This window comes from Diabrotica undecimpunctata, chromosome 5, assembly GCF_040954645.1.
Source record: "Diabrotica undecimpunctata isolate CICGRU chromosome 5, icDiaUnde3, whole genome shotgun sequence".
In the NCBI taxonomy this organism is placed as follows: Eukaryota; Metazoa; Arthropoda; class Insecta; order Coleoptera; family Chrysomelidae; genus Diabrotica; species Diabrotica undecimpunctata.
Genome location: NC_092807.1, coordinates 25,094,999 through 25,119,446, shown reverse-complemented (window position 1 = coordinate 25,119,446; position 24,448 = coordinate 25,094,999). Strand labels below are relative to the sequence as shown.

Genomic DNA, 24,448 nt, shown 5'->3' with positions numbered 1-24,448 from the left:
AATAATAACACGTTTTCCTCGTGAACACGGTGTATTTAACGCACACTTGTTTGTGTTGTCAACCCAGCCGTACTTGACAACATCATGCGTATCGAACCAGGTTTCGTCTAAATAGATTATGTTTCTGTTTGAATTACGATACTGTTTTATTTTACTCAAATATTCTCGTCGAAGTTCAACAATACGCCGAGATTCCATTATTACCATTCGATTATCTAATTTCTTATATTTAAATCCACAACTTATCAAAATCTCGCGCAGTGTTTCCAAAGATGTATAATTATATTCAGGGAAATCTCTCAATTTTTCACGAATCAGTTCTAAAGTAGGCAATCTATTTTCTTTGTAAAAATTGTAAACTGTTCGCTGAATAACGTCTTTTGCAGCAGTGTCAATCCTACCCAATTTTTTATTTGGTCGCTTTCGTTTTAAGGAATGATCTGTAACAGTGCCTAATTTAATAATTGTATATATCGTCTTATACCCGATTTTTGTTAATATATGAATTCTCGAAACAATTGCATTATCAGCCATCCCAATATTTTCTTTTTTCAAACACTCATACATATTTAAAACTATTCTTTGGGATTGTACGTGCAAATCTTTATTTTTTAATTCCGGGCTGTCATTAAAATAATTGTCATTATTTATTGATAACACAGAAGTTGATGCATCTTGATCATTCGTTTCAAACGGTCTCCAAAATGCCATTCTAGAAAAATATAATATTACTTACCTTATAAACCTCCGCCTGTGATATCTGCCTGCAAATAGGAATATTTTAGGGTGTCACAGAGCCAGACACACAGGTGTTCATTACGATTTATCGCTTTGCGATTCGCTGTTGTCATAATGCATGAGTTTAAAATTACTGAATGTAACTTTAATATAACATATTAATATATCTGCAATTTTTCATGTTTCCAGGTAAGGTATAAAATCAATGAAATTTGGAAAAAAATAATACAATTCTTGTAACCGTTTTTGAGAACTTGGATTCTTAAAAGATGTCTGATTTCTTAAAAGTCGATCATTATATCTATAAGAGTATTACCGCTAAATTCACCAACATGGCAACGTCAAGATAGATCGAAGGTTCAAATTCTCTCCAGACTACAATGTTGCCGATATTCGAAAATTACTTAGAGCATAAGTAATATATAAACGTTCACGGTTGCTTTAATTCATTAGTGAAGAGTCCATGGAAATATTAGTACCTAGTTAATTAATTTATAGATATATTTTTTGGGAATATGTTCATATCATTTTTTAAGAGTGTCGTTCGTTGACTAGCAATTGAATAATAACGAATAGAGAATATTTTTTAAATATAACCTTAGGAATTTTAGGAAATATGTCTGACAACCTTGATTTGAAAGGCGGTCTCTTTAATACCAGAATGAGACATGTTTATGTTGGAAAATTATTAGTGGATGTACTATACGAGAGTGTAGACAGGTACTTCATGCGACTTCGCTTCGCCTCGTTGTACTTCCGTTCTGTGTCGGTTTTTTGCGTCCGGGTCAAAGGGTCCGAAGTTCGAATACGAAGTGTCACACTACATTACTCGAGTTCACGAGTATGTAGAGAGTCACCTCGCCTCGATTAACTTCACTTCGTCGGAGGAACTTCGATCGAGAGTGTAGACGGCGTTTTATAATTATGGTGAGACTGTGTGCTTCATTTTATAATTTATCTATAATAAATATCAAAGTGAATATTGTTGTTGCATTAGCTCTGTCTGATACGTTAGTGAATAAAAATAAAGGAACTGGGGGCTGCTGTATAAGGTATTTGTGAAACTCGTTGGGTTGAAGGGCATGAAGGTCATCTTCAGTTCCAGGGCGAATCCATCATCAAAATATACAACGCTCTTGAAACAATTTCTACGTGGAAGGACAGTAAAATGTATGATGCATTTTCATTAATGCAAACTATTAGGAGCCCAGAATTTATCATTTCAGTATGAGTTTGTCTTAGTGATGTTTAAGGGTGGCCGCACACAGAAAGAGCAAAACTGTTTTAGTCAAAAACGTATTTGACTAAATGAGTCTGATGCTGATGTTTCCATATAAATGAAATGAGCTGACGCACACTGATTAGTCGTGTGTCTAAAGCATGTTTAGGCTCATTTAGTTTCAGTCAGTCTGTTTGATGTTGATTACCGGATCGTCGTTTTGTGTCGAAACATTTCAATGTACGCATGCGCAACGTGTTTTTGGAATTCCCTTCTTGAAACCGCTCGAGTAGTCAACAAGAAGCACATGTGGAAACATCGATATTTTCCTTGTTTATATTGTGTGTATCATGGAAGTGGACGCAGAAAAATTAATTGTACTGATTGAGGCCAGATTCTTTTCTCATTTATAGGATGCACCCAAAATTGTCTTTTATTTTGCGTTTTTTTTGTCCTGTAGGAGGAACCACTGCCAGAAAACTAGTGCAATTTCGTCGTTATCTGTCGACATCTTCAATAAAACTGATTGCAGTATGGTTTGTGCAAACATTTTGTTTCTCTTGAAAACAAAAACGTTTTCGTTTCAAACAAAAACGTTTTTGACTAAAACAGTTTTGCTCTTTCTGTGTGCGGCCACCCTTAGGTACAACTGTATCACGTCGTCTTCTTTAGTCACCAAAATTAGAAGAAGGCTACCGAGGCCAAGAGTTTTCACTGTGGATTCAAAAGTGGAAGAGTCGTGAAAACTTCCCGATTCTATTTTAGAAGTATTAGAAAACTGCGATATTCATGTGTATCCAAATATCAGAATATTTCTGCAAATATTAATTACATAAGCGTCTAAAGACTTGGCTTAGAAATAGAACTTCGGAGGAAAGTTTAACTGGTTTAGTACTCATCAATGTGCATCCTAAAATTTCTCTAGATGTTGATGCAATCATAGAGCGATCTTCTAAATCGGATAGGCGAAAAGAATACATTTTATAAAATTATATAATATTTACTTATCTTATTCTTATAGTATTTTTAATCATTGAACTTTTATTTACCACTCGTTGCCGGCTGTTGCTGACAATTCGTGAGAAAAATTTCAATACCGAGTAAAAAAATATTTCACTGACTTATAGCCAATATGCCTAATTATAAAAATAGCTATTCTTAAATTATATTTTTTTTTTTGTTGAATAAATTAATTTAAATAAAATTCTGTTTACACTTCTTCTTAAGGTTCCTTCTTCATTACGGAAGGGTACCTGCAGCAAATTGCTCTCTATCTTGAGCTGTTCTTAGTGTCGAATGAGTGTTCATGCCTGTCCAGTCTCTTACATTCTTCAGCCAGGAGCATTTTTTTCTTCCTGGACCTCTTTTTCCTTCTACTTTCCCTTCCATTATGAGTCGTAGAAAGTTATATTTTTCTTCTGTGTAAATATGTCCTAGATAATTCGTTTTTCTGTTATTTACAATATTTAGGAGTTCTCTCTCAGTCTCCATTCTTCTCAGCGACTCGTTGTTGGTACCGTGCTCTGTCCACAAAATCTTCAGCTTCCTTCGAAAAACACACACATTTCAAAGGCTTCTATACGCCTCATACTTGTAATTCCGAATTTCCGAATATCCGTAAATATTTATTTATCCTTGGTTTATTATTGATTTTGTAGCCATAGGATAGGTGGGTTTAAATTAATTGTCTTTAAAATACCTAGTTTAAATAATTGACATTTCTTAATTTTTCAGTTTTTATATTTTATAATACCTTTCCTTTGGTTTAATAGTCTTGTACACTTGATTTTACTGTCATAGAGTATGTAGAGCTTTAAATTATTTTTTTTTGTTTAAGTTTAAGACCCCTTAATGGTGTACCCTTCTTTGCACCCGTAGGGTATTTGGGTTTCAATAACTTCTCATTGGTTTAATATGTATATCGCTTAAAATAATTATTAAGAAAATGATTCAATGTCCACAAAATATTGTCGAGCCAATGATGATAATGACTGTTTTGAGTGATCAACCTTGTATTGTGGTTAATATGTATAATGCAGCATTTGATTCTGAAATTTCTTAAATAAATCTTGAATGCTGGGGTCAATTTTTCTTACAACTAATTAAATTAAATTTTTGAAGTGAATATTGGTTCATTTTGAAGCACATAAAATTAAATAAAACTCATATTTGAAAACAGTCGTTCACAAACATACGTCGAGCCGACTTTGCAAAGAAAAAGTGTGAAGACATGAAAAATCAGCGGTGAAAATGTATTTCCAAAATTTAATATAAACTGTTTGTGCTTAAAACAAGTACGGTTTTAATTATTTTTCTTAGTTCGCATATTTCTTAATTTTTTTACTAGATCTAAAAATATAATTAGAAATGAAAAATTGGTTTTTCAGTGCTCCCAAAACATCTTAAGTGTACAAACGCCAGAAGACAACAAAACCTTAGAAAACTACCATAGCAGCGTGAACGTCCTTCAGCTATCCACGAAACCCGAACCAGTTCAGCCTGCACTAGAGCCTACTGTTCCACAAGTCACCAACTCCGTGACTAATTTCCCAACGGAAACAATCAACCACACCCCAAAAGAACCTCAGAAGACTCAGAATTCCAGTAACAACACCGGCAAATTCGGAAGACCCATTTTGGGAGCAGGAGCGCGTCTTAACAAAGGTAAATTTAACGATTCCTCAAATTGGAGAGACAAGGATAATTCTTCGAGTGGAGGATGGGGTAAAAAGTCTGGGTGGGGAAACAATGATAAAAACGCCAAGGGTAAAAGCAAAGGTTGGGAACACGACGATAGGTTTGAAAATAACTACAGTTAAGGTGTATATGGTTTAGTTTTGTAAGATTTGTGGTGATGGCATTGTGAAGCACTAACTAGTTTATTTATTTTTAGAAGAAATTAATTAAACCTTAATTAGTTAGAATAGTTAGCAAATTGTGAAGTGGAAATTTTTTTAATGCGTATTTATTACTCAACAAATCAACGAAAGCTATTTCATACCTACTAGTGTTGAAATATCGTTTTCATTGTCATTTTGAATAAAGAAATATAATAGAAAAAGTTTGTAGTATTAGAGTGGAGCTCTTGAAGTTTTATTTTTTTTTTTTCATTATCTATTATTAATTTCAAAAAATTATTTTCTGTTATTTTAGTCTCTTTTTCTTACTTCTTATAACGTTTCTGGTAAAAATGTAAATTCTTTACAAATTTACATTTTTTCACATCACAATTCTTTTTACTTTTTTGACGATTTCTTTTTTTTATTATTATTGAGACAGAAATGTTATTGTTTTATAAAATGCTATATAAAAATCATATATTAAGTTTTACAAAAGTTTATGGATCGAAATAAAAAAACTCTCATTACATAGAGACTTAATATAATCACGTACAATAAACCTAGAATGGTTAAAGAGGGTCCCAGAAGCTGGGCGCTAACTTGGCGCCGAAAACTGAGGCTATTAGATGTTAAAAGATTCGTTGACAAAAATATAACCTATAACAATTAGGTTTAACCTTTTTCTAAACCAATATATAGACAAATCAAAAGGAACAATCACACTTACCTTATATGGTCTTTTAGTAAACTTATTAGAATTATTTATTTAATAATAAACTGAAAATGTGACTACATATTAACATTTTTTTTTTTTATTTTTATGACAGTACAGCATATAAAATCAAAAGTAACGTAGACCGTAATATTTTTTAACTAGAAAATTAAGTAGGGAGAGCCCATTTTATTGAACATGTTTTACTTTTTTTTTTTTGAAACATAATTGGCAAAGAAACATTCTAAACACATAAAACGATTGCCTTGACATCTCTTGCATACACATGTTACTCATTTTGTGTTTTTACAGCATAATTTTTGGACCATTTAGTTCAGAGTTTTTTTTGTATTAAATCGTGCATCTACCTCTTTTGTTCAAAGCATTTGAGTAAGTTTATGTTTGAACTTATACAGGAAGGGGTAGATTACTACTTTGAATAAGTTACATGCACACATTTTCTTCGAATTTTGTAACTGCTATTGAAAGTAATGAGAGAATTCACCAGTGAAGTACCAGCAATCATCTCAAATGCCACTTTTCTGTACCATTTGACAGATTTTTGTGTAAACTATGTGAATAAGCTGTCTTTTGATCTGACATGTCCACAAACGCTTTTGCGATATTGTACTCGACAATGGCTGCAGCTTTTCTTTTAGGACCTTCCCTATGCGTTACTTCTATCATATCGTCTCTATGTTTTGTAGATAGAAAAAGTACGTCTCTCTTGTCATGCCACTTCGTAACCACAATATTATTTTTGTTTTGTTTGCCAATGATCTTTCCTTTCTTGTGTTTGGCTTCTACAACATCTTTGGGGGGGATTTTTTCGGTTTTTTGTCAACGTTTTTAGAAGATGAATGGATCTAGTTTTCAAAATTTCAGCAAGGTTAACTGATATATTCCAGTTGTAACAAGAGTCCTACTCTGATCCAATAAGGGTTCAATCATTTCCATAACTACAGTTGAGCCTGGAATCATACATCGATGAAAATTAGGTTCATTTCATTGACAATTATACCTACTTTAAATCTGTACGTGGCTCTTCAAACTGATATTTCTTGTTGATGGAATTTCACACTTCCATTTTTCCACTTTTCATTTCGGAACAATATCACCCCGCTGACCTGAATATTCATGACTCTCTTGGATACTTTGTTTTACTATACAAGGAAGTTAACAGGTAGAGTCCTACGCCTCAATCGCCCATTATGACCCCTGGTTTTATCCAAAGTACTCATTTTATTCAGGCTGAGTCGACCTGGTGCCTGTAGATATTTAAAAATATCTAGATGTTCTCGTCTACGCTGGGGATCGATCCCCGGCCTTCTGCGTGGACACTCTACCGCCTGCGCTATCTGGTCCTAAATATATCTATAAGAATTTTAATTATTATTTATCTTGATGGCCTGGTAAATATTTAATTTCAAAATATAATAAATGTTCATTATCATATCATGAGATGGATGTAAAAAATATTTAATACAATCTACATACATTAATGATTAAATTACTAGATATACAAGAAAATAAAAAATAAAAAACATACCCCACCAAAATACACTGATAGATCTTTTTAACATTTCACGGCAGCACTAATGACATTAATGGGTACATTAAGAAAATTTCAGCTTTTGTTAATTTTCTTTAGCAGAAAACAAAAAGAATAAAAAAAATTACTGTGAATTATGGTTGTTTCACCATAAACTTTGATTGTATTCTATACAGATTCATTTAACGACGAACGGGACACTGTGTCAGCTCTGCTCCTGTAGTGAGACAGCTGGGCATGTTTCATCACCTTGATAACAAGAGTTAATCTAGAAATTAAGAAAAATACTAATGTTTTCTCAAAAATCAAAACATAAACACGTGTGAGTCCATTTTATTAAGGCCAAAGAAATAAATATTAGTAAATATTCGACTTATGAACATTAAACTTTGCTGTTCATCGTCAGTGCTTCGGAAAGGATACTTAAATGATGTCGATACAAAGAATGTAGTTATATATATATATATATATATATATATATATATATATATATATATATATATATATATATATATATATATATATATATATATATATATATAGTGTCATCATTAGTCGTCTTGAGCATCCTGAATCCAGTTGTGCTGGAGCTAAGCTACCTGAGAAAAGGAATGCCAAACGTTTAGAACGTTTCAAACAACAAGAAAAGGTTAATGCAAGTTAATAGCAAAATAAAGTTAATAGGTATCGGCATAGCTAACAACAAAGGAAAAAAATATAATAAAATATGTATATAAGATGGAAGGCAACCGTATATACGTATTTCTGACCATTGGTCGTCTTCAATAGTACGGTGCAGCCAAGTTAGAAAAGGAGCATGTTAACTAGAGAAAGGATCACTACAGGAGCAATGCGACCAATTTGTGGCAATAATGTTAGCAGACTCTGAGGACTCCAGAGCAACAACTAACACGTCCACTGTGGAAGCTAAGCTAATATATATATATATATATATATATATATATATATATATATATATATATATATATATATATGGGAATGTTCTTGGGGAGAAAATTATGAAAGAAACAAAAATGGGATACGAAACTATTTATATGATTGTATGTCAAACTGTTGGGTGATTGTTTATTTATTAAAGTTATTTTTATTTATTATAAAGTTATATTTACAAATACGTACTATTTATTTATTTATTAGAAATTATTATTCAATGACCGTACTGTAAAATGGCTAATAAAGAAGAGCTGATCCGGATTTGGAAGTTATCCAAGGTGTATTTGACTGTTGGGAGTTTTTCTATTTCTATTGATTCTCTGATTTCGCGTTTTCTTTTAATTTCAATGATAGCCTAGCCTCGTCGTTTGGTTCAGGTTTATTGTATGAGCAATGAGAGCATGGATCTGAAGAGTCCATTTAAAAAGAAAATTATTTCGATCCAATGAATTTTTCAATCTCTTTTGGTAATAGTACCACTTTTGAAAATTGAAATTAATTTAACTTTTCAACGATATTGAATGGGATAATGATTGTGTTATTATTATTATTATATTCTATCATGTATTTGTTATGAATTATTTTTTCGTACCTATTTATTATTACGTACTATTGTAGAGACCTTATCCAAGGCGATGCGGCCAACATGAGTATGTGCTTCCTATCGTCGCTATTCGTTTTTATTTATTTTATTTAGGCCTCTGCATAAATTTTTACATTTTCTACTTTTTAATTTTATTTTTAAATTTGTACAGAAAAAAATAGTGCACTAAAATACAACACTATACCAATTTTGTACTCTTTTAACTTTTTAATAACAAAAAACAAATCAACTGTTTGTGCTACCCCAAGTCAGATGGTGCGCATTGTCAAACAGACGATGATTAATTGCGGTATATTTATCGTAAAATGTTTCTACAGTTTTTTCCGTTTCATCTTCTTGAAACTAGCCTTTTCATCTCCTTTGGTAGTGGTTGTTCGGGGTCACCATATGGAAGATATACTGATCCGGGAATTATCTCTTTTATACTTCCATCTTTTGTGATATCTATATTTACCGTCGTCGTTAAATCTTTGAAACATAAATTCATCAACGGCAGTATTTTAATATGTCGTTTGACTGTTATACAGGTCCTCGGGGTTTGGCAGATCGGCTACATATAAGCTCTCCACCAATTCCCGATAGACCTTTGATTTGGCCCTGGTAGACCCAAGGCTCTTATATCAAAGCTACATGCAACACTCCTGCAGAAGCTGTCTTACTATGCTGGGAATTCGTCTGCAGGACTGTGATTAAAGCCACCAAGGCTTCTGATGGTTTTAAAAGATACCTTTTTCAAGGATCTTTCCTTTAGGTATATTATTAAGAGTATACTCAAGTTTGCTACCTCCCACAGGCCCTCCATAGCCACCCTCGCCACATTAACGGTAGATTTGTTTACATCCACAGTTTACCCACAGGGTCTCTGCTCTAAACGTTGCTTTATGGAACTGTAGAAGTTCATTATGATTTCCGATAGGCGCCTCCTCCACTACTTTTTCCAGTTTGTTGATGATCAAGTCTACTTGAGCCTAATCTAGTAGTAGAGTAGTATCAGGCTAGTGTCTGGTATTACCGCCATATTGAATACTTTTATGACATTTTTATATGACCTAGTGGTCATATAGAAATATTCTTTGAAGAAATGGTCGTTGGTCTGAAGGTTTTTGGGATCTGGTCGAGGTTCTGAATGCCTTTTATGGACGGTAATTTCTATGTTTATTTGTGTATTTTCGAATCATTGACGGTTGGAAATTATTAAAGTTCGCCTCAGATCCTGCGAAAAACTTTAATAAGAGATTGAAAGTTGGATTTGAAGACTCGCTGGGCTTAATATTTGATAAAATTTGTGCTATTGGTAAATATTGTCTGGAATATGCTCGATTCTGTATTTGCATTAAATTTTTGGTGTTAGGCTCAGATGTAGCCTGGGTACAAGTTGTTGTGTCTTGTCTTGAGGTTGAGATCGTTGGATTTGAAATTTAACTTCTGATCTACTTACATGGATTCGTCGGGTAAGGCCTGAGCACGTATTGGAGGTACTTGGTAAGCCAGTAGGTAAATCTGGTCAAGATTATGGCAGTTATTTGGCGAAGAGATTTTTCTGTTGCGAATCTTAATCGACACCAGGGAAATTCTTAAAGTGTCGAGACATGGGAGATATATGTCGTATTATCCTCTTCACGGGTCTCAGCAGAACGGGACGGGATTTTAGAAGTGGTTGACCTCATACGAGGCATTTTTGTGATCCAGGCGGAAGATTTTTTTCTTTGATGATATGATTTTTGATCTTCTTTTCATATACTTTGTCTTTGGACTCACCAAGAAGAGTCCGGAATCATTCTGATTGAAAATGGCAATAGCCGATTCCACAGTTGTCTTGGCCCCTCTCAATCGAACGTCTTTTTATGGACCTAAAATCAAAAAATGGAAATTCCTTCGACCTCTTCTCCTTCAATACTCTTGAAGTAGTGTGCCTGGCCTAAGTTCGTCACCTAATGTTGACAGGCCCTACAAGATGCTCTTATAATACACCTTGAGGCTTCGACAGTAACCGTCCTAGTCTAGGACTAGGTGTCCTAGACCTTGTTATCTTCTTTTGTGATATATGGGCATCTGCTATATTTAACCCTTAGCATCAACGGACCTGCTAATTCTACAAGAGTATATCTCTATAGATTTTGTCGGTTTCGTTAATCATACTGAGGATCCACACTCCTTGGTTCTTCTGTCCTACTACCTGTGTTCGCACCTAAAAAGAAACTGTATGTGTGTGTGTGAAAACTCCTGACTGCTGTGAGGTGAGAGTTGCTATATTCATGTTTTTGTAATGTATACTAGGGCTCCCGTCTAACCGACAAGACGAATTCCCAAACTGAGGGCTGAGTCTCAATGAATCAAAGCGTGGAAACTTTTCTACGAGGTTCAACACTCTGCCAGGTACGTAAGTCGTCTACAGACAATTCCGAGTTCCAAAATCTAAAAGATTATATTAGAGATTATAATACCCTTCATCCATCTAAAGATCTGGTCTACTGACAAGGATCGATTCCACCGTAAACCAATAATTTCAACGGAAATACGAGCTCGTGTGACAATCCTAGCCAAGTTCGATTGCCTAGTAAAGCCACATTGTTTTGAGCCTTTCGACTCTCGAAACTCCAAGGGATATTGTGGCGACCTTAGACTAGAAAGGATACGGCCTTAAACCTTTTATGTCCGAAACTGCACATAAAACGCATCAGTGCCTTCGGATACGTAATACGCCGCCCTATACATAAATATAAACCGAATAACAGAAAGTTGTTTCTGGAAGATTAGAGGTATTTCATAAAATATTTTTATTAATTTATGTATGTTAAATAAAATGATCTAACTTGTAATATTATTATACCCCGCTTATAAAATAATACTACAAGTTCCATCATAAAATACAACAAACTATTAGTGTGTTTGAGATGTCATTTCAATAAATCAGGTTCTAACGTATGGTACATACTGGATAATTGTAATTTTAGGTATTTATATCTAAAAAAAATTTAATTTAATTATGTATAAGAAATTGTAGCACGTAAGTTTTTTAGCTAATATATCTAATTTAAACTCTCTTAAATTTTTGAACTTTCTGTGATATATTTTCATCTTTTATTATATCTCGTACTTTTCATCTTTTATTGTATCGTCTCGATTTTTATTTGTATTGTTTCACACAGATTTGTTACAAAAGTGGCACTAAACACAACATAAAATATTTTTTATCAAATCTTGATTAAAATGGTAAAAAGTACTTTATAAAATAGTGTCACTATTGTAATATTACGTAGATCACTACTTAAACCATTTTAAAATAATAAAAATGTAACCAATTATGTAATGAGCGTGTGCATTTATTTAAGAGTACAAGCAGATACAAGGGTTATAGCAAAGTATTTCAAAAGAACAGTAGTGGCCTCTGCCTTCATAAAAGCAGGGACCACTACTTTTTGAAGTCACACATATGCGACTAGGGATGTACCGGATCGGGTACCTGGCCAATCCGGCCGGAACCGGACCGGACCTATTGCAAGTTCTATTTATTTAAAGTTTAGATGTAATGAAATTTTATACTTTAGCTTCTAAAGTATAAAATTTTATTGTAAGGAAATATTTCAGATCTTTAGTTATACCAAATATTTATAAAACTAGAAAATTTTGCTTCATTTGAGACATTGTGTAACTATTTATCTTACTGAAAATAGCGGTATAAATAATTCAAGAGGTAATCGATAGGACCGGTTGCAATCTATTCGTAAATTATTTAGACCTTTTGGGAAAATAACGAAACTGATGAGCAGCACAGACTCAGTCTATATATATATATATATATATATATATATATATATATATATATATATATATATATATATAGATATATATATATATATATATATATATATAGATATATATATATATATATATATATATATATATATATATATATATACAGTAGACTCCCTCTATAACGAGAACTGAAATGACAGACTAATTACCTCGTTATAAGCCGATCTCGTTATATCAGACAATTATAATACTATGCATACATATGAATCTGTAGTTTTCTAAACCATTAACTTTCTATAGTGAAGCCAATATAAGATGCTAATAAATATTGTTTGAATGGCGTTTTTGAAAAAAAGTTATTTACTTTTATTGTCAATGAAATATATTAAAACATAAAAGAGTTGTTTACTTTTATTATCAATGATATATGTTAAAACAAAAAAGCTGTACTTATATTTTTTTCCAACTACATAATGTATAAATCGTATTTTCAAGGATAACATAAACTATTGCTTCTGCAATTTTAAGAACTCTGTTATTTTTAACTGCTTTAAATGGTCTAGTATCATTCTATCATATATTTTCTAAAGATGTGAAACAGTTGTATTTATTCATTGTAAAGAAGTTTATTGCGGGCTGCAGTTAAGTTTATTGAGGGGCTGTTTGAAAAGGTATTTATTTATAGCCACGACCGGACTAAAAACGTAAAAAACACGTTTTTGGATCTTATTTTCTCTCGTTATAACCAAATTTGCCTCGCTATAGACGGTTATAGTTCAATAGAAATTTCACGGGACATCTAATGTATCTCGTTATAAGCGAAACCTCGGTAATAACCGTGTTCGTTATAGAGGGAGTATACTGTATATATATATATATATATATATATATATATATATATATATATATATATATATATATATAAATATATAAATATAATTATTTATTTTCACTGAAAATACAATGATATTAGATGAAAAACATTGTATAAATCGAGCAATAAAAAAATTACAACGTGAAAATCCATACAACTGTCAATATTGTCACAAAACATTAAAATGTTAAACAATCATAGTTTTTAAATTTCATTACATTTCATTGAGCACTGAATGATACACAATACCTATATTTAGTAACAGGTAAGTACCATTCGCAGCACCCACCTCATATGAAAATAAATTTGTCATTGGTTCTAAAAAATAATAAGAAAAATCACCAAATTAATCAATCTCAATTTACTTTTACGTCTCTACCTTATATACCATCATTAACACCCAAACTACATAAAGTCTTTCCTAACTATGCTCAAAGTTTAAATTAAAACTAAAAATATAAAAACACTGGCATCATTATAATGAAGTCGATACAGAGTCAAGAAATATTCCAAGTACTTCAGCTGCACCTAGTGAAGATATTCCAGTTGCTCCATTTGGAACCATAGAACATATTCCACGTACCTCATCTGCATCTGTTCATGTAACTCAAAATCGCATCGTTCCTTGGAAGAATAAAAAAGTACCAACTTCGCCCACAGACTGAAGCGAAAAGTCGGTCAATAAATCTAAAGAGCTAGATGAACAATTAATTAGGGTAATTGTAAAAGAGTTCCAACCATTCAGAGTTGTAGAAGACCGTGAATTTAAAAAAATTATACAGATGATAAACCCTAATTATAACATGCCAGACAAAAAACAATATCGAATAGCTTAATACCACTGATCTATAAAAATATAAAAGAAGTCGTTTAAAAAAAAAAAACTATCCGAAATTGATGAGGTATGTCTAACTACAGATGGGTGGACTTCAACCAATAATCAAAGTTTTATTGCCATTATCGTCCACTTTATTGATGATGATAATGGCAAGCAAATATTTAAATCTTATCTTTTGGGCTGCATTCCCTTTGTTGAACGACATACAGCTAAAAAGTTATCAGATCAACTAAAAACCAGACAGGTGAATGGGGCCTTTCTAATAACATACTTTGTGTCATATTAGACAACTAAACTTTAGCTAAACTAAGAGGTTTGCAGACGCAGATGTGAACTAAACTAAAATTAAAACAAGATGGAACTTTACGTATGATATGCTCTCAAGAATATTATTGGTTAAACCAGCTGTTGTCGGCTTATTAGCTGTTGTGGAAATTAGCGCGGAAATCACTGTCACTTTATCTAAAGTTATCTTGTTTGTCAATTCTATGAGTAACCATTTACAAACATGTATTAACTTACAAAACCCACCAGAAATAAACAACATATTAAAAAAGCATTCACAGATAAACCGGAGATTTAAAGACTTGAAATCCAATGAATTAACAAGCGAAGCTACATTTCTTAATCCTCGGCTCAAGAAGTATGGATTTTCTTCTGAAAATAACATATTTTGATGTAACTGCAAATACCCCTCATCAACCCCCTTTACTTGTTAAACCTAATTAATTGCCCGAGTCTAAATCAAATACATCTATTTGGGAGGATTTCGATAGAACAGCCAAGAACGTCCTAACTGTGGCAAATCCTATAGCTGCTAGTATCGTAGAGGTATTTTTTTTGTGGCATAGACTTTCTTCATTCAGCCAGTCTCGAAAGGTTATAATATATTCCTTAAAAAAGTATACACAGATAAGTACAGATTATTTCTCTCAGACAAATGCACAGCGATATCCCTAAAACGAAATAGACGAATAATTAATAGAAGAACACGTCGAAGGAAAATACAAGGACACTCGCTTCTCGTCTAGGGGTCCGTCAAGACATTTATTTTAACAGACAAACAATACTGGACCACGGATAAGGTATTGTTACATATAGGATAAACAAAGGGTACAAGTCTAACCCTATACACGCTCATGAAAATTTTCATGAACGAGTACCAGATTTATAAAGCTATGCATGTGTCTGACAAAAACTCTATAATTAAATTATATATTGTTACAGAACCTATGGCTAACAAGGACTGTATATTATATGGAGCGTATGTATTGCATTTAGTTAATTTTATATACAGGGAGTTTGAATGCTGAATAAATGTAGAACATTCAAAGAAGATGTGAATCGTAGAGGTAGAGAAATATATTAATGAACCTCTTATTAGGAGAACAGAAGATCCACTACATTGGTGGGAGGAAAGAAAACAAATATATCATCGCCCTTATAAGCTAATGCGGAGAAGATTATGTGTTGTAGCAACATCCGTTCCAAGCAAGCGAATATTTTCAAAGGCTGGACAACTTGTATTCAGGTATCCATTGACTGACTCAGTAAGGAAGCCTGTTACTGCCCATAAGTCCTGAGCTGATTACCGCAGTACTTAAGTCTCGCTAGCACGTGTCCGTAAAATATAAATTTTGTCATGTTTGACTGGGTTTAATTTCCCAGTGGTGGTTATGTTCTATTCGGTCCAGGCTTGTGACAGGATCTCTAAAACTAGGTCTGGACTGAAGTATTTTTTAGATGATCCTTTTTTAAGCAACTTCATCAGTTCTTTCATTGCAGTGTATTTCTCGATAACCTGGCACCCATACCAGCGTGACACTGTTATGCTCCGCTTGTCAGTCGTGTTCTTCTCAGCATTTCCACAATAGCCTATAGAATACCTTTGGGCCATAGCCATTTGATTATCTATTAGAATTTGATTATCTGTTAGAATATTTTATAAAAAGTTTTGCATTTTAAGCAATAAAAGTAAAAAGAACTCATACAATTCAAGGTCTGCTTGGATGTATAAGTGAGAAGTCTTTAGACATCCTTCTTCCAGTACTGATTTATCTCCGTGTGATTTCCGTTACACTTAAACAACCACAAATAGACGAATGTGTTTTATTATAGGAGTATTTGTACTTGAATCGACATTCGGACAGGTCGAATTAAATTTACAGAATTAAATCATCCAATGGAACAGTTTGGCTTGTTGTACACTTCCCGTCATATAAAACTGGTACACTTTTTTTTCCCAATGTAAACCTGTGTTTAATGGTACTGCTCATTTCAACATAATGGAACAGTTAGTTCTAGTCCTTTTAAAACTTGGTTCGATCGTTCAGTGAGATGGTGCTGTCACTTCATTATAAATCCTCAGTGGATACTTTTTTCGAGCCATACTCCAATCATCAATTTTACAATTATGATAGTTTAAAATCGAATTTGGCTATGCAGCTTTGAATTATTGGAATCCACGAGAGAATTAAACGATAGAGTAGTAAGATAAGTCGCAGTCCAATGAAAGTAACAGCCTATTCTCCTTGCATATCTTTATCCCCATGGAAAAACGTTTTGTGGTCTCCTTCCCAGAGGAGAAATATTTCTAAGCACAATTTGTTAATTACGGTGTCCCCCAATAAATTGATATTTCTACAGAAAGATGGTAACTTCTAGAAGTAAATTAGAGACAAGTATGATTTTATATTTTCTAATCTTACCGGTCTCATTTGTCTTCCTTTCATAAGTATCTTCAGCTTGAGCTACCTGTTTTACTAATCTAAACTTAATCGGAAGGATTTTTCTACATCCAGACAGTACTACAGTGCACACGTCCTTCTGAGACTTTCTCGAATTAATCAGTCCTCTTCTGAAGGTTTTGAATGGATGAACATAGTGATATGGGTACTATTGGTAAGACCTAGCCATCATATGGAAGTAGTGACCCGTATAACTAACCCAAGTTATCAGTTCTTTGAGCAATTTGGGTTGCAATTTCCTACGTCACAGGATAGCTGTATTAAACTGGAGACACAAAACCCTGATTCTTTGAGAATAAGCTCATATTTGGTCAAGCAGTCTTCGTCATAACATGTTTCTCTAATGACTTGCTCGGTGAATAATGACAGCCATCGGCGAATCAAGTACGAGCACTAACAACTATATATTCGGACAAATTAAAATATATAACAGATTCATGTGTTTTAATAATTATGATATAATGCCAAAGAATAAAGAAGCAATATTTTGAATAATATTCAAACATAATAAAACAAAACGTAATTAATATTTTTTATACAACCCATATAACGTAATAATGTAATGATTAACGTAGTTTATTCTATGTATTTGTTAAATTTCCTCATCCTCATCCTCAAACCCATCCTCACCTACGCGTCGGAAACATAGACGATGACAAAGAGCGATGAAGAACATTTAAGATGCTTTGAACGTAAAATCCTCTGGCATATCTATGGAGGAGTACCGCCTATATCTGTGGAGGAGTACATCAAAATAAACCGGCTGCGGTGGTTAGGTCACATAGAGAGGATGAATGAGATGGAGCCGCCAAAACATATTTATAACCAAAGAATAGATGGAGTGAGAAGGAGAGGCAGACCCAGAGCACGATTTAAGGATCAGGTGGAGGAAGACTTGAGAATGTTGGGAGTACGAAACTGGAAAGCCAAGGCGAAGAATAGGAGAGAATGGAGACTTATCCTTGAGCAGGCCAAGACCCACCATGGGTTGTGGAGCCAATGATGATTTATTAAATTTTACGTTTGTTCCAGATTTGTGTTAACAGAATTTACCGATAGTTTTCAAACTCAGTACTTTACATAGTCGTTAAAAGTAAACTATTTTATAATGACTGGACAATTATTATTGTTAAAAAAAACCTTAATATTTTGCTTATTTTGAAGGTTACAGACTCACTTTTTAGGTCAATATTGGTCTTACAAAATTTCATAAACCTCACTCACTCATTTGGTGACGTCAATCTACGAATAAAACTATAATATCCTACATTCTTCTTCTTCTTTTGGCATCATAACCCTGGATGGGTCTTTGCCTGTCTGGCTATGTCCTTCCATTCAGATCTCTCTTGTGCCCTTCTTCTCCATTGTCTTATGTTCATTGTTTTCAGGTCGTCTTCCACGTTATCCAACCATCTCGTTCTGGGCCTTCCTTTTTTTCGCCTTCCTATGGGCTTCCATTGTAACATTTTCTTTGTTGTTTTTGCATCGTTTTGTCTCTGCACATGTCCCAGCCATGACAGTCTTTGACTTTTCACAAATCTTACAATGTCATAACCTTCATTTAACTCATTAACCTCGTCGTTTCTCCTGATTCTCCATGTGCCATCTTCCTCTTGTACCGGGCCATATACTTACCTCAGTATTTTTCTCTCGAATGTCCTGAGTTGGGCTTCATCTTTTTTCGTCATTACCCAAGTTTCACATCCATAGGTTACTACGGGTCTAATCAATGTTCTGTAGATAGTCATTTTGGTTCTTTTGTCTAATAATTTCGATGTCATCAATCTTTTATTAGCATAGTATGTACGATTCCCGCTGGAAATACGTGCATTAATTTCGCTACTTACGGTGTTCTTCTGATTGATTTCTGTGCCGAGATATGTAAAGGCATCCACTCGTTCGATAGTATAGTTGTCTATTGTGATATTATTTTCATTGTCAGTTATTCTCTTGACTGTCATATATGTACTTCGTTTTTGATTCGTTTATTTTGAGACCTCCTTTTCTTGCTTCAGGATCAATTTGTTTGAACACTTCCATTAGTCGTGGCTTATTCCTACTAATGATGGCTACCTTGTCGGCTATATCCGACATTACTGAAAATATTTAATTGTCAGCAGTGAGTTCTAATAGCAAGACAGAGTTAAACTACCTAGTTTTTGCATTAGTAAAATAGATTTTAATTCTTTGTATTGAATTAATTCAGTATGAAATTAAAGTAGTTTATTTTTGTTTATGAAGTTTTGAAACATCCCTACTAATAGTCTAAAATTCTAAAAGGTTAATTTATCTTATAGTAATATGTACTTATATTTAATTAGGAATACAATAACCCTTGTATCATTGCGTTTTATAATCTGCTCAAAACATATATAGTAACTACAAAACGAAATATAAAACAGATCTTATTCTTAAGTTTAAATCGTCCTATAAATCAGTTTTCCTATCGAAGTAACCATTCAGTTACTATTACTTTTAGTTTTATTACAGTAGTTCCAACTTTTTTTTGACCTGCTTTTTAAAGTAAAATGTTTGTATAATTAATTTTAAATCCATAGTGTAATTTTATACAATATTCATCAAAATAAAAAGAAACAAAAAGTTATTTGTCTTTATTTACCATAATAATTCAGCAGTTTCGTTAACTAAACCCAGGATCGTAAGTTCAATGCCCAAATTGGCAAAGAACAAAGTTTAGTTTCTGTAATCCACAAGGAAACTAAATTCCAGTAGTTGACTATACACCAGATATCACAAAAAATTTATTTTAAAAAATTCCTTTATAAAAGGTATAATAATAAAAACTCCATCGGGCTACATCAAAACGTTTTCGGAATGACTATTAAATCATCAGTGCTATCTGGATGTTTTAAGTCAATAAATATGTGGGTAAAAATCCTTTAAATGTAGTTTGATTAACTTTGAGTTACATCTTTGATAATTAAAAACTATGATGTTTAAGTTACAAAAGGAATTAATCACATGTCAACGTAAGACTCCACTGGGGTTGCTAGTCCTCAGACGAAGTGTCTGTGAGGACTTGTTGATGATTGACAGAACAAATTGTTATTTCCCCATAAGTTTCCTTCAAAGGGACTTCAGATAAGAATTCCCTCGCTTCAAAAAGGAGTCAGATGAATACACTCAGAATGGTGAAGAGATCCTGAAAGAACTTTTGGGGGTGCACTTTACTGAGTCTAAAACAAAACGGATAGCACTAGACACATGACAGCAGACTGAAATGAATACCATGACTTATGGATCTAGGGTAAACTGGCGTGTGGCAAAACAAGTGGTGAACCGGGATTTATTCAATCCTGCAAAAAAAATTATGTATGATACTGCAGGCTAGCTTAGGACTGGGATACATACCGAAAGCATGGAGGCTAAAGGGTGGCCTTTATACCCAAAACCGGACAGGAAAAACCTAAGTCTATAGGTCTGATGTCATTCGTACTGAAAACTCTAGAAAAATAGCTCGATAGACATATTAGGGATAGTTTGTTGGTTGAAAGTCCGATGCATCAGAGACAGTATGCGTATTGAGTAGGAGTCTCTACTGCAACATCTCAGACAGAGAGTGGAAAACTAAGAGGTGATGTTAAGTGCATTTCTCGATATAGAGGAAGCACCCGACAACACCTCCCACGAAGCAATCACAAGAGCGATTCGTTTAAAAGAGTTACGACGAAACAGTCCACAGATGGGTAGACTGCATGCTGAAGAGCAGTGTGATATAAGGAACTTTACTGAGAGATGCAGTGTCAGCTCACGTAGCCACAGGTTGTCTGCAGGAGGGCGGGAGATTTATCTATCTTGTGCAGTGTGGTGATAAATGGGCTGATAGCTAGACTCAACAACGACAAGCATTATGATCTGGGCTACCATAGTCAGAGATATAATGACTGTAGTTACAGAATGGACTTCAAATGTAGGGCATAAAATAAGCCCCCTAAGAAGTCTAAAATCATAAAATTTACCAGAAAGAGTAATTTAGAGGGCTTGCGTCGTCTAAGCCTAAATGTTACATATCTAAAGGTGAGTGAAGTAAAGTATCTTGAGGTAATAGTAGACTCACTTGGAATTAGCAGATAAAGCGAATAATCAAGAGAGCGGTAACTACGTTAATGATAGTCAGACGTACTCATCGAAAAAAGTGGGGTTAAAACCAGAAATGTTATATTGGATTTATAACATGGTGGTAAAACCAACAATTACATATGTATCAGTAGTATCGTGGTCAAAGGTGCAGCAAAAAAGTGCCATCCTCAAAGTAAGCAAGGTGCAAAGTCTTGCTTGCCTCGCAATCACAGATGCTATGAAGGGCACACCAACGGCAGTCTGAAAATTGGATATTATAAACTGTGAGAAAACCTGAGCAACATACTGATTATATCGGGACTTAGTAACATAAATGAAATTAGAGATACCGAATGGTAGTACTTAAAATACCTTTCGAAGTGGACATTTCTATGACAGGGATGGGGCAGAGGAAACATTTCACAGGTCCAGACTGCAGGGTTATACCTGGTCACAGACGGGTCTAAAACTGTAGAAGGGTCCGGTGCACCGGGTGTAGGCATATTTGGTTGGGATGGAAATTTTAACATTTCTATGAACTAGGAGAATATACATCTTTATTTGAGGCAGAGATTTTTGCAATGTTACAGAAAAATTAACATAAGGGCTTTTGATCTGAAGCAGATCAAAATATGCAAAGATAAACAAGCAGCCATCGGGAGTACTCATAAGCCATGAGATGAACTCTAGGCTAGTGTGGAAATTCTGAGGGAGGAATGCCAGACTGGTGGAATATAACAGAGGCACACTGGTATGGGTCCCAGGTCACCGGTGAATATACGGCAATGAAAGAGCTTACCAAAAGAGCATACTTCGGTCCAGAGCCGGTCGTGGAAATGCCAAAAAGCACTGCGATGGGGAAAAGAAAGCAATATAGCTCTCACTGGGAAAATATACTCGGTAAATGTTTATTAGACGGACATGTGCTAATAGGACTGGAGTACTGCGGAAAACAACAAGAATTAGCTCAGACTTATAACAGGCTTTCTTGCTGGATACACGTTTGTCAAGAGACAAGGTGATTTCACGATGAGACTCTGTAAAAGAGAACCTGAAACAGTAACAGAGTATGGGCTACTTGGACCAGGCGGTCAAAGTCCAATTCTGGCGCCAATATCGCTCAGCGTTGGATCTGCATTACCGGCCGAGATTAGTCAAAACATGAACCTTAGTCAAGACCGGAACCATTTTTCAACTAGCCGCTAACCTATAACAGATGTGTAGATAAATATACTGATATACAGGGTGTAGTCAGAAAATTATTTTGCGATATTTTTAGCTAGGTGAGGGTATATATAGAATTATAGAATACTTTGTCGTATCGGGACATATAAAACGTTGGTGGAAAGGGGAGGGGACAGCGAATATGTTGAGACAGAAAAAAACAAAACCTGGTGGCATTGTCAAAACGGTTTTACATCATATCGCCATTGTTATTGTGAATCCTTAAATGATTGGATATTGCGTGTAGGCAATATGAGTACAAGCACTGTATCTGAGAAATATTTAGAATCGGATATTTCACTTTTTGCTACTATTGAAATGTAGAACAACGTTCCATTAATGAAATTGTGGAGAAAGCAAAGATTACTTTAAGAGCGGTTCAAAACACGAGCTAAAAAACATTCTACTAAAATACCAATAAGGCTGTGTTTTGTGAAACATGTAGTCCAGGATATGACGGTTTTCTGCTCAGAAATCTTTTTATATGCATGGATTTGCTTAAAATTTTGACAGTAGGTAGAAAATACCTTAACCTTATCTTGCATGACTGCAAGGCATTAAATCGTAGACGGCAAACTCTTTTTAGAGACTACCAAATGAATCCAAAAACATATGGTAGGTACCCATCCATGAGACCTGTACAATCTGGTACATGGTTCCAAAATCCTGGAATGGGTATCATGATATTTAAAGAAAAAATAAAATATTTAAAAAACGATCATTTGAATTTACGTTTTTCGGAAACTATTAAGTTTTATATTACGTTTTTCAAAGCTACATAACTTCAGCTACAAACTCCAACCAGTACCGTCTTCGTGGAGGGATTTCCCGTGACGTGCGATTAAAATGCCTCATATTTGTTGCCAAAACTCAAAATCAAAATTTCATGTTATAGGTTTTGAGATTAGACTCTACCAATGGAAATTCTACAGCGACCGGTAAATAAATTTTATTGATCTCATGAAAAATGAAAAAATCGCGCAACGTTTATTTCTGTAACACCTTTATAAAAACTGACTTCATTTGCGACGAACATTTAAACACAGAACCAGCTCAAAGAGACAATTTCTGTATTTTTTACCAAATGAGATCTTTTCTAATAGTTTAAAAACTTGACTATAGCTCTGAAGATGGCTTTGTAAGCAGAAAGCGCTCAGAAAGGGAATAAATTGTTAACACACTTCAAAAATACTTTTCTATTCCATTCTTTGATTTAAAATAATATTAACTACCACAGATCGTGAGGAGAGAATGACAGCTAATAATTTAAAAAGTAAAATGGAACAGTTTGAATTTGTCTTCCTAACTATTTTACAAAATAAAGTTTTGAAATCTTTAAATCTACCTGTCACTCTTTTGCAGTCTGAAAAGATGTATCTCTCACACGCAACAGTACTTTAAAAAAGTACTCTTAAGCAAAACTATACGTCATTTTTACAAGAATCATTTGGTAGAGTTAAGAAGCATTTTAATGAATTATTACAAGATCAACGCATCTCCGATTCTAGAAGTGGATATCTTTTCAAATCGGATCCAGAATTGTTTGCAGAAGCCCGTAAATTAGTTGCTGTGTACCCGTCAGATTTAAGTAACTAGTTTTTGAAGCAATTTCAATGTATTAGAAAATCATTAAGGATATATAGTTGATGGATATAGGATGGATTATAGATTTTCCTAGCGCTAGTGCTTGCATACCAGAAGTGCGGCTTCACACATACCCGGTCGCCGGTTACACGGCACCGTGTACTCGGGTAAAGAGTGTACATATTAATCGATGCTTCCACACATACCGTGCTCGTTTAAACGGTAACCGGGAACCGTGATGTCGCCGGACATATCCACCATAAGCCCGGACAAACGTTGACGTATACACGGCGGTCGAACATGTAGTGGGATAACAAATTAAATGTGAGCGTTCATATATATGCATTCTTTGCAAAAAAAAACATGTAATAGAGTACACGACTTTCTTGAAAGTAGAAGGCATTAGACTTTTTAGAAAGTAGAAGGAATTTTTGTTGTGACTAACTTATGAAAAATGGCTGATGTGGAAATTGATACCGGGCATTTAATAAGCTTGGTGCATGAAAGACCTGTAATATGGGACAAGACAAGCGAAACATACAAAGACAGAAATGAAACCAGAAGTGCTTGGCAAGAAATTTGTAGGAAACTGAAGAATAACTTTGATGAGTTAGAATCTGATGACAAGACTAAGTTCGGTAAGTTTGTGTGGATATTTCTTTATTATTGCTTAATTAAATACGAAAATAAAAACATGTAGATGTGTATGCATATATTACTTATATA

The 24,448-nt window shown here is 34.0% G+C and overlaps 1 protein-coding gene across 1 annotated transcript in view; it reads left to right on the top strand.

The window, feature by feature from the left end:
- Positions 1-7,540, top strand: part of LOC140441197 (CBP80/20-dependent translation initiation factor) — a 31,467-nt gene extending 23,927 nt beyond the window's left edge. Inside the window, exon 5 of the mRNA XM_072531769.1 lies at positions 4,345-7,540. Within this exon, the coding sequence (XP_072387870.1) occupies positions 4,345-4,776 (432 nt within the window). The 3' untranslated portion in view covers positions 4,777-7,540. The remainder of the gene's footprint in view (positions 1-4,344) is intronic.
- The last annotated feature ends 16,908 nt before the right edge of the window (positions 7,541-24,448 follow it).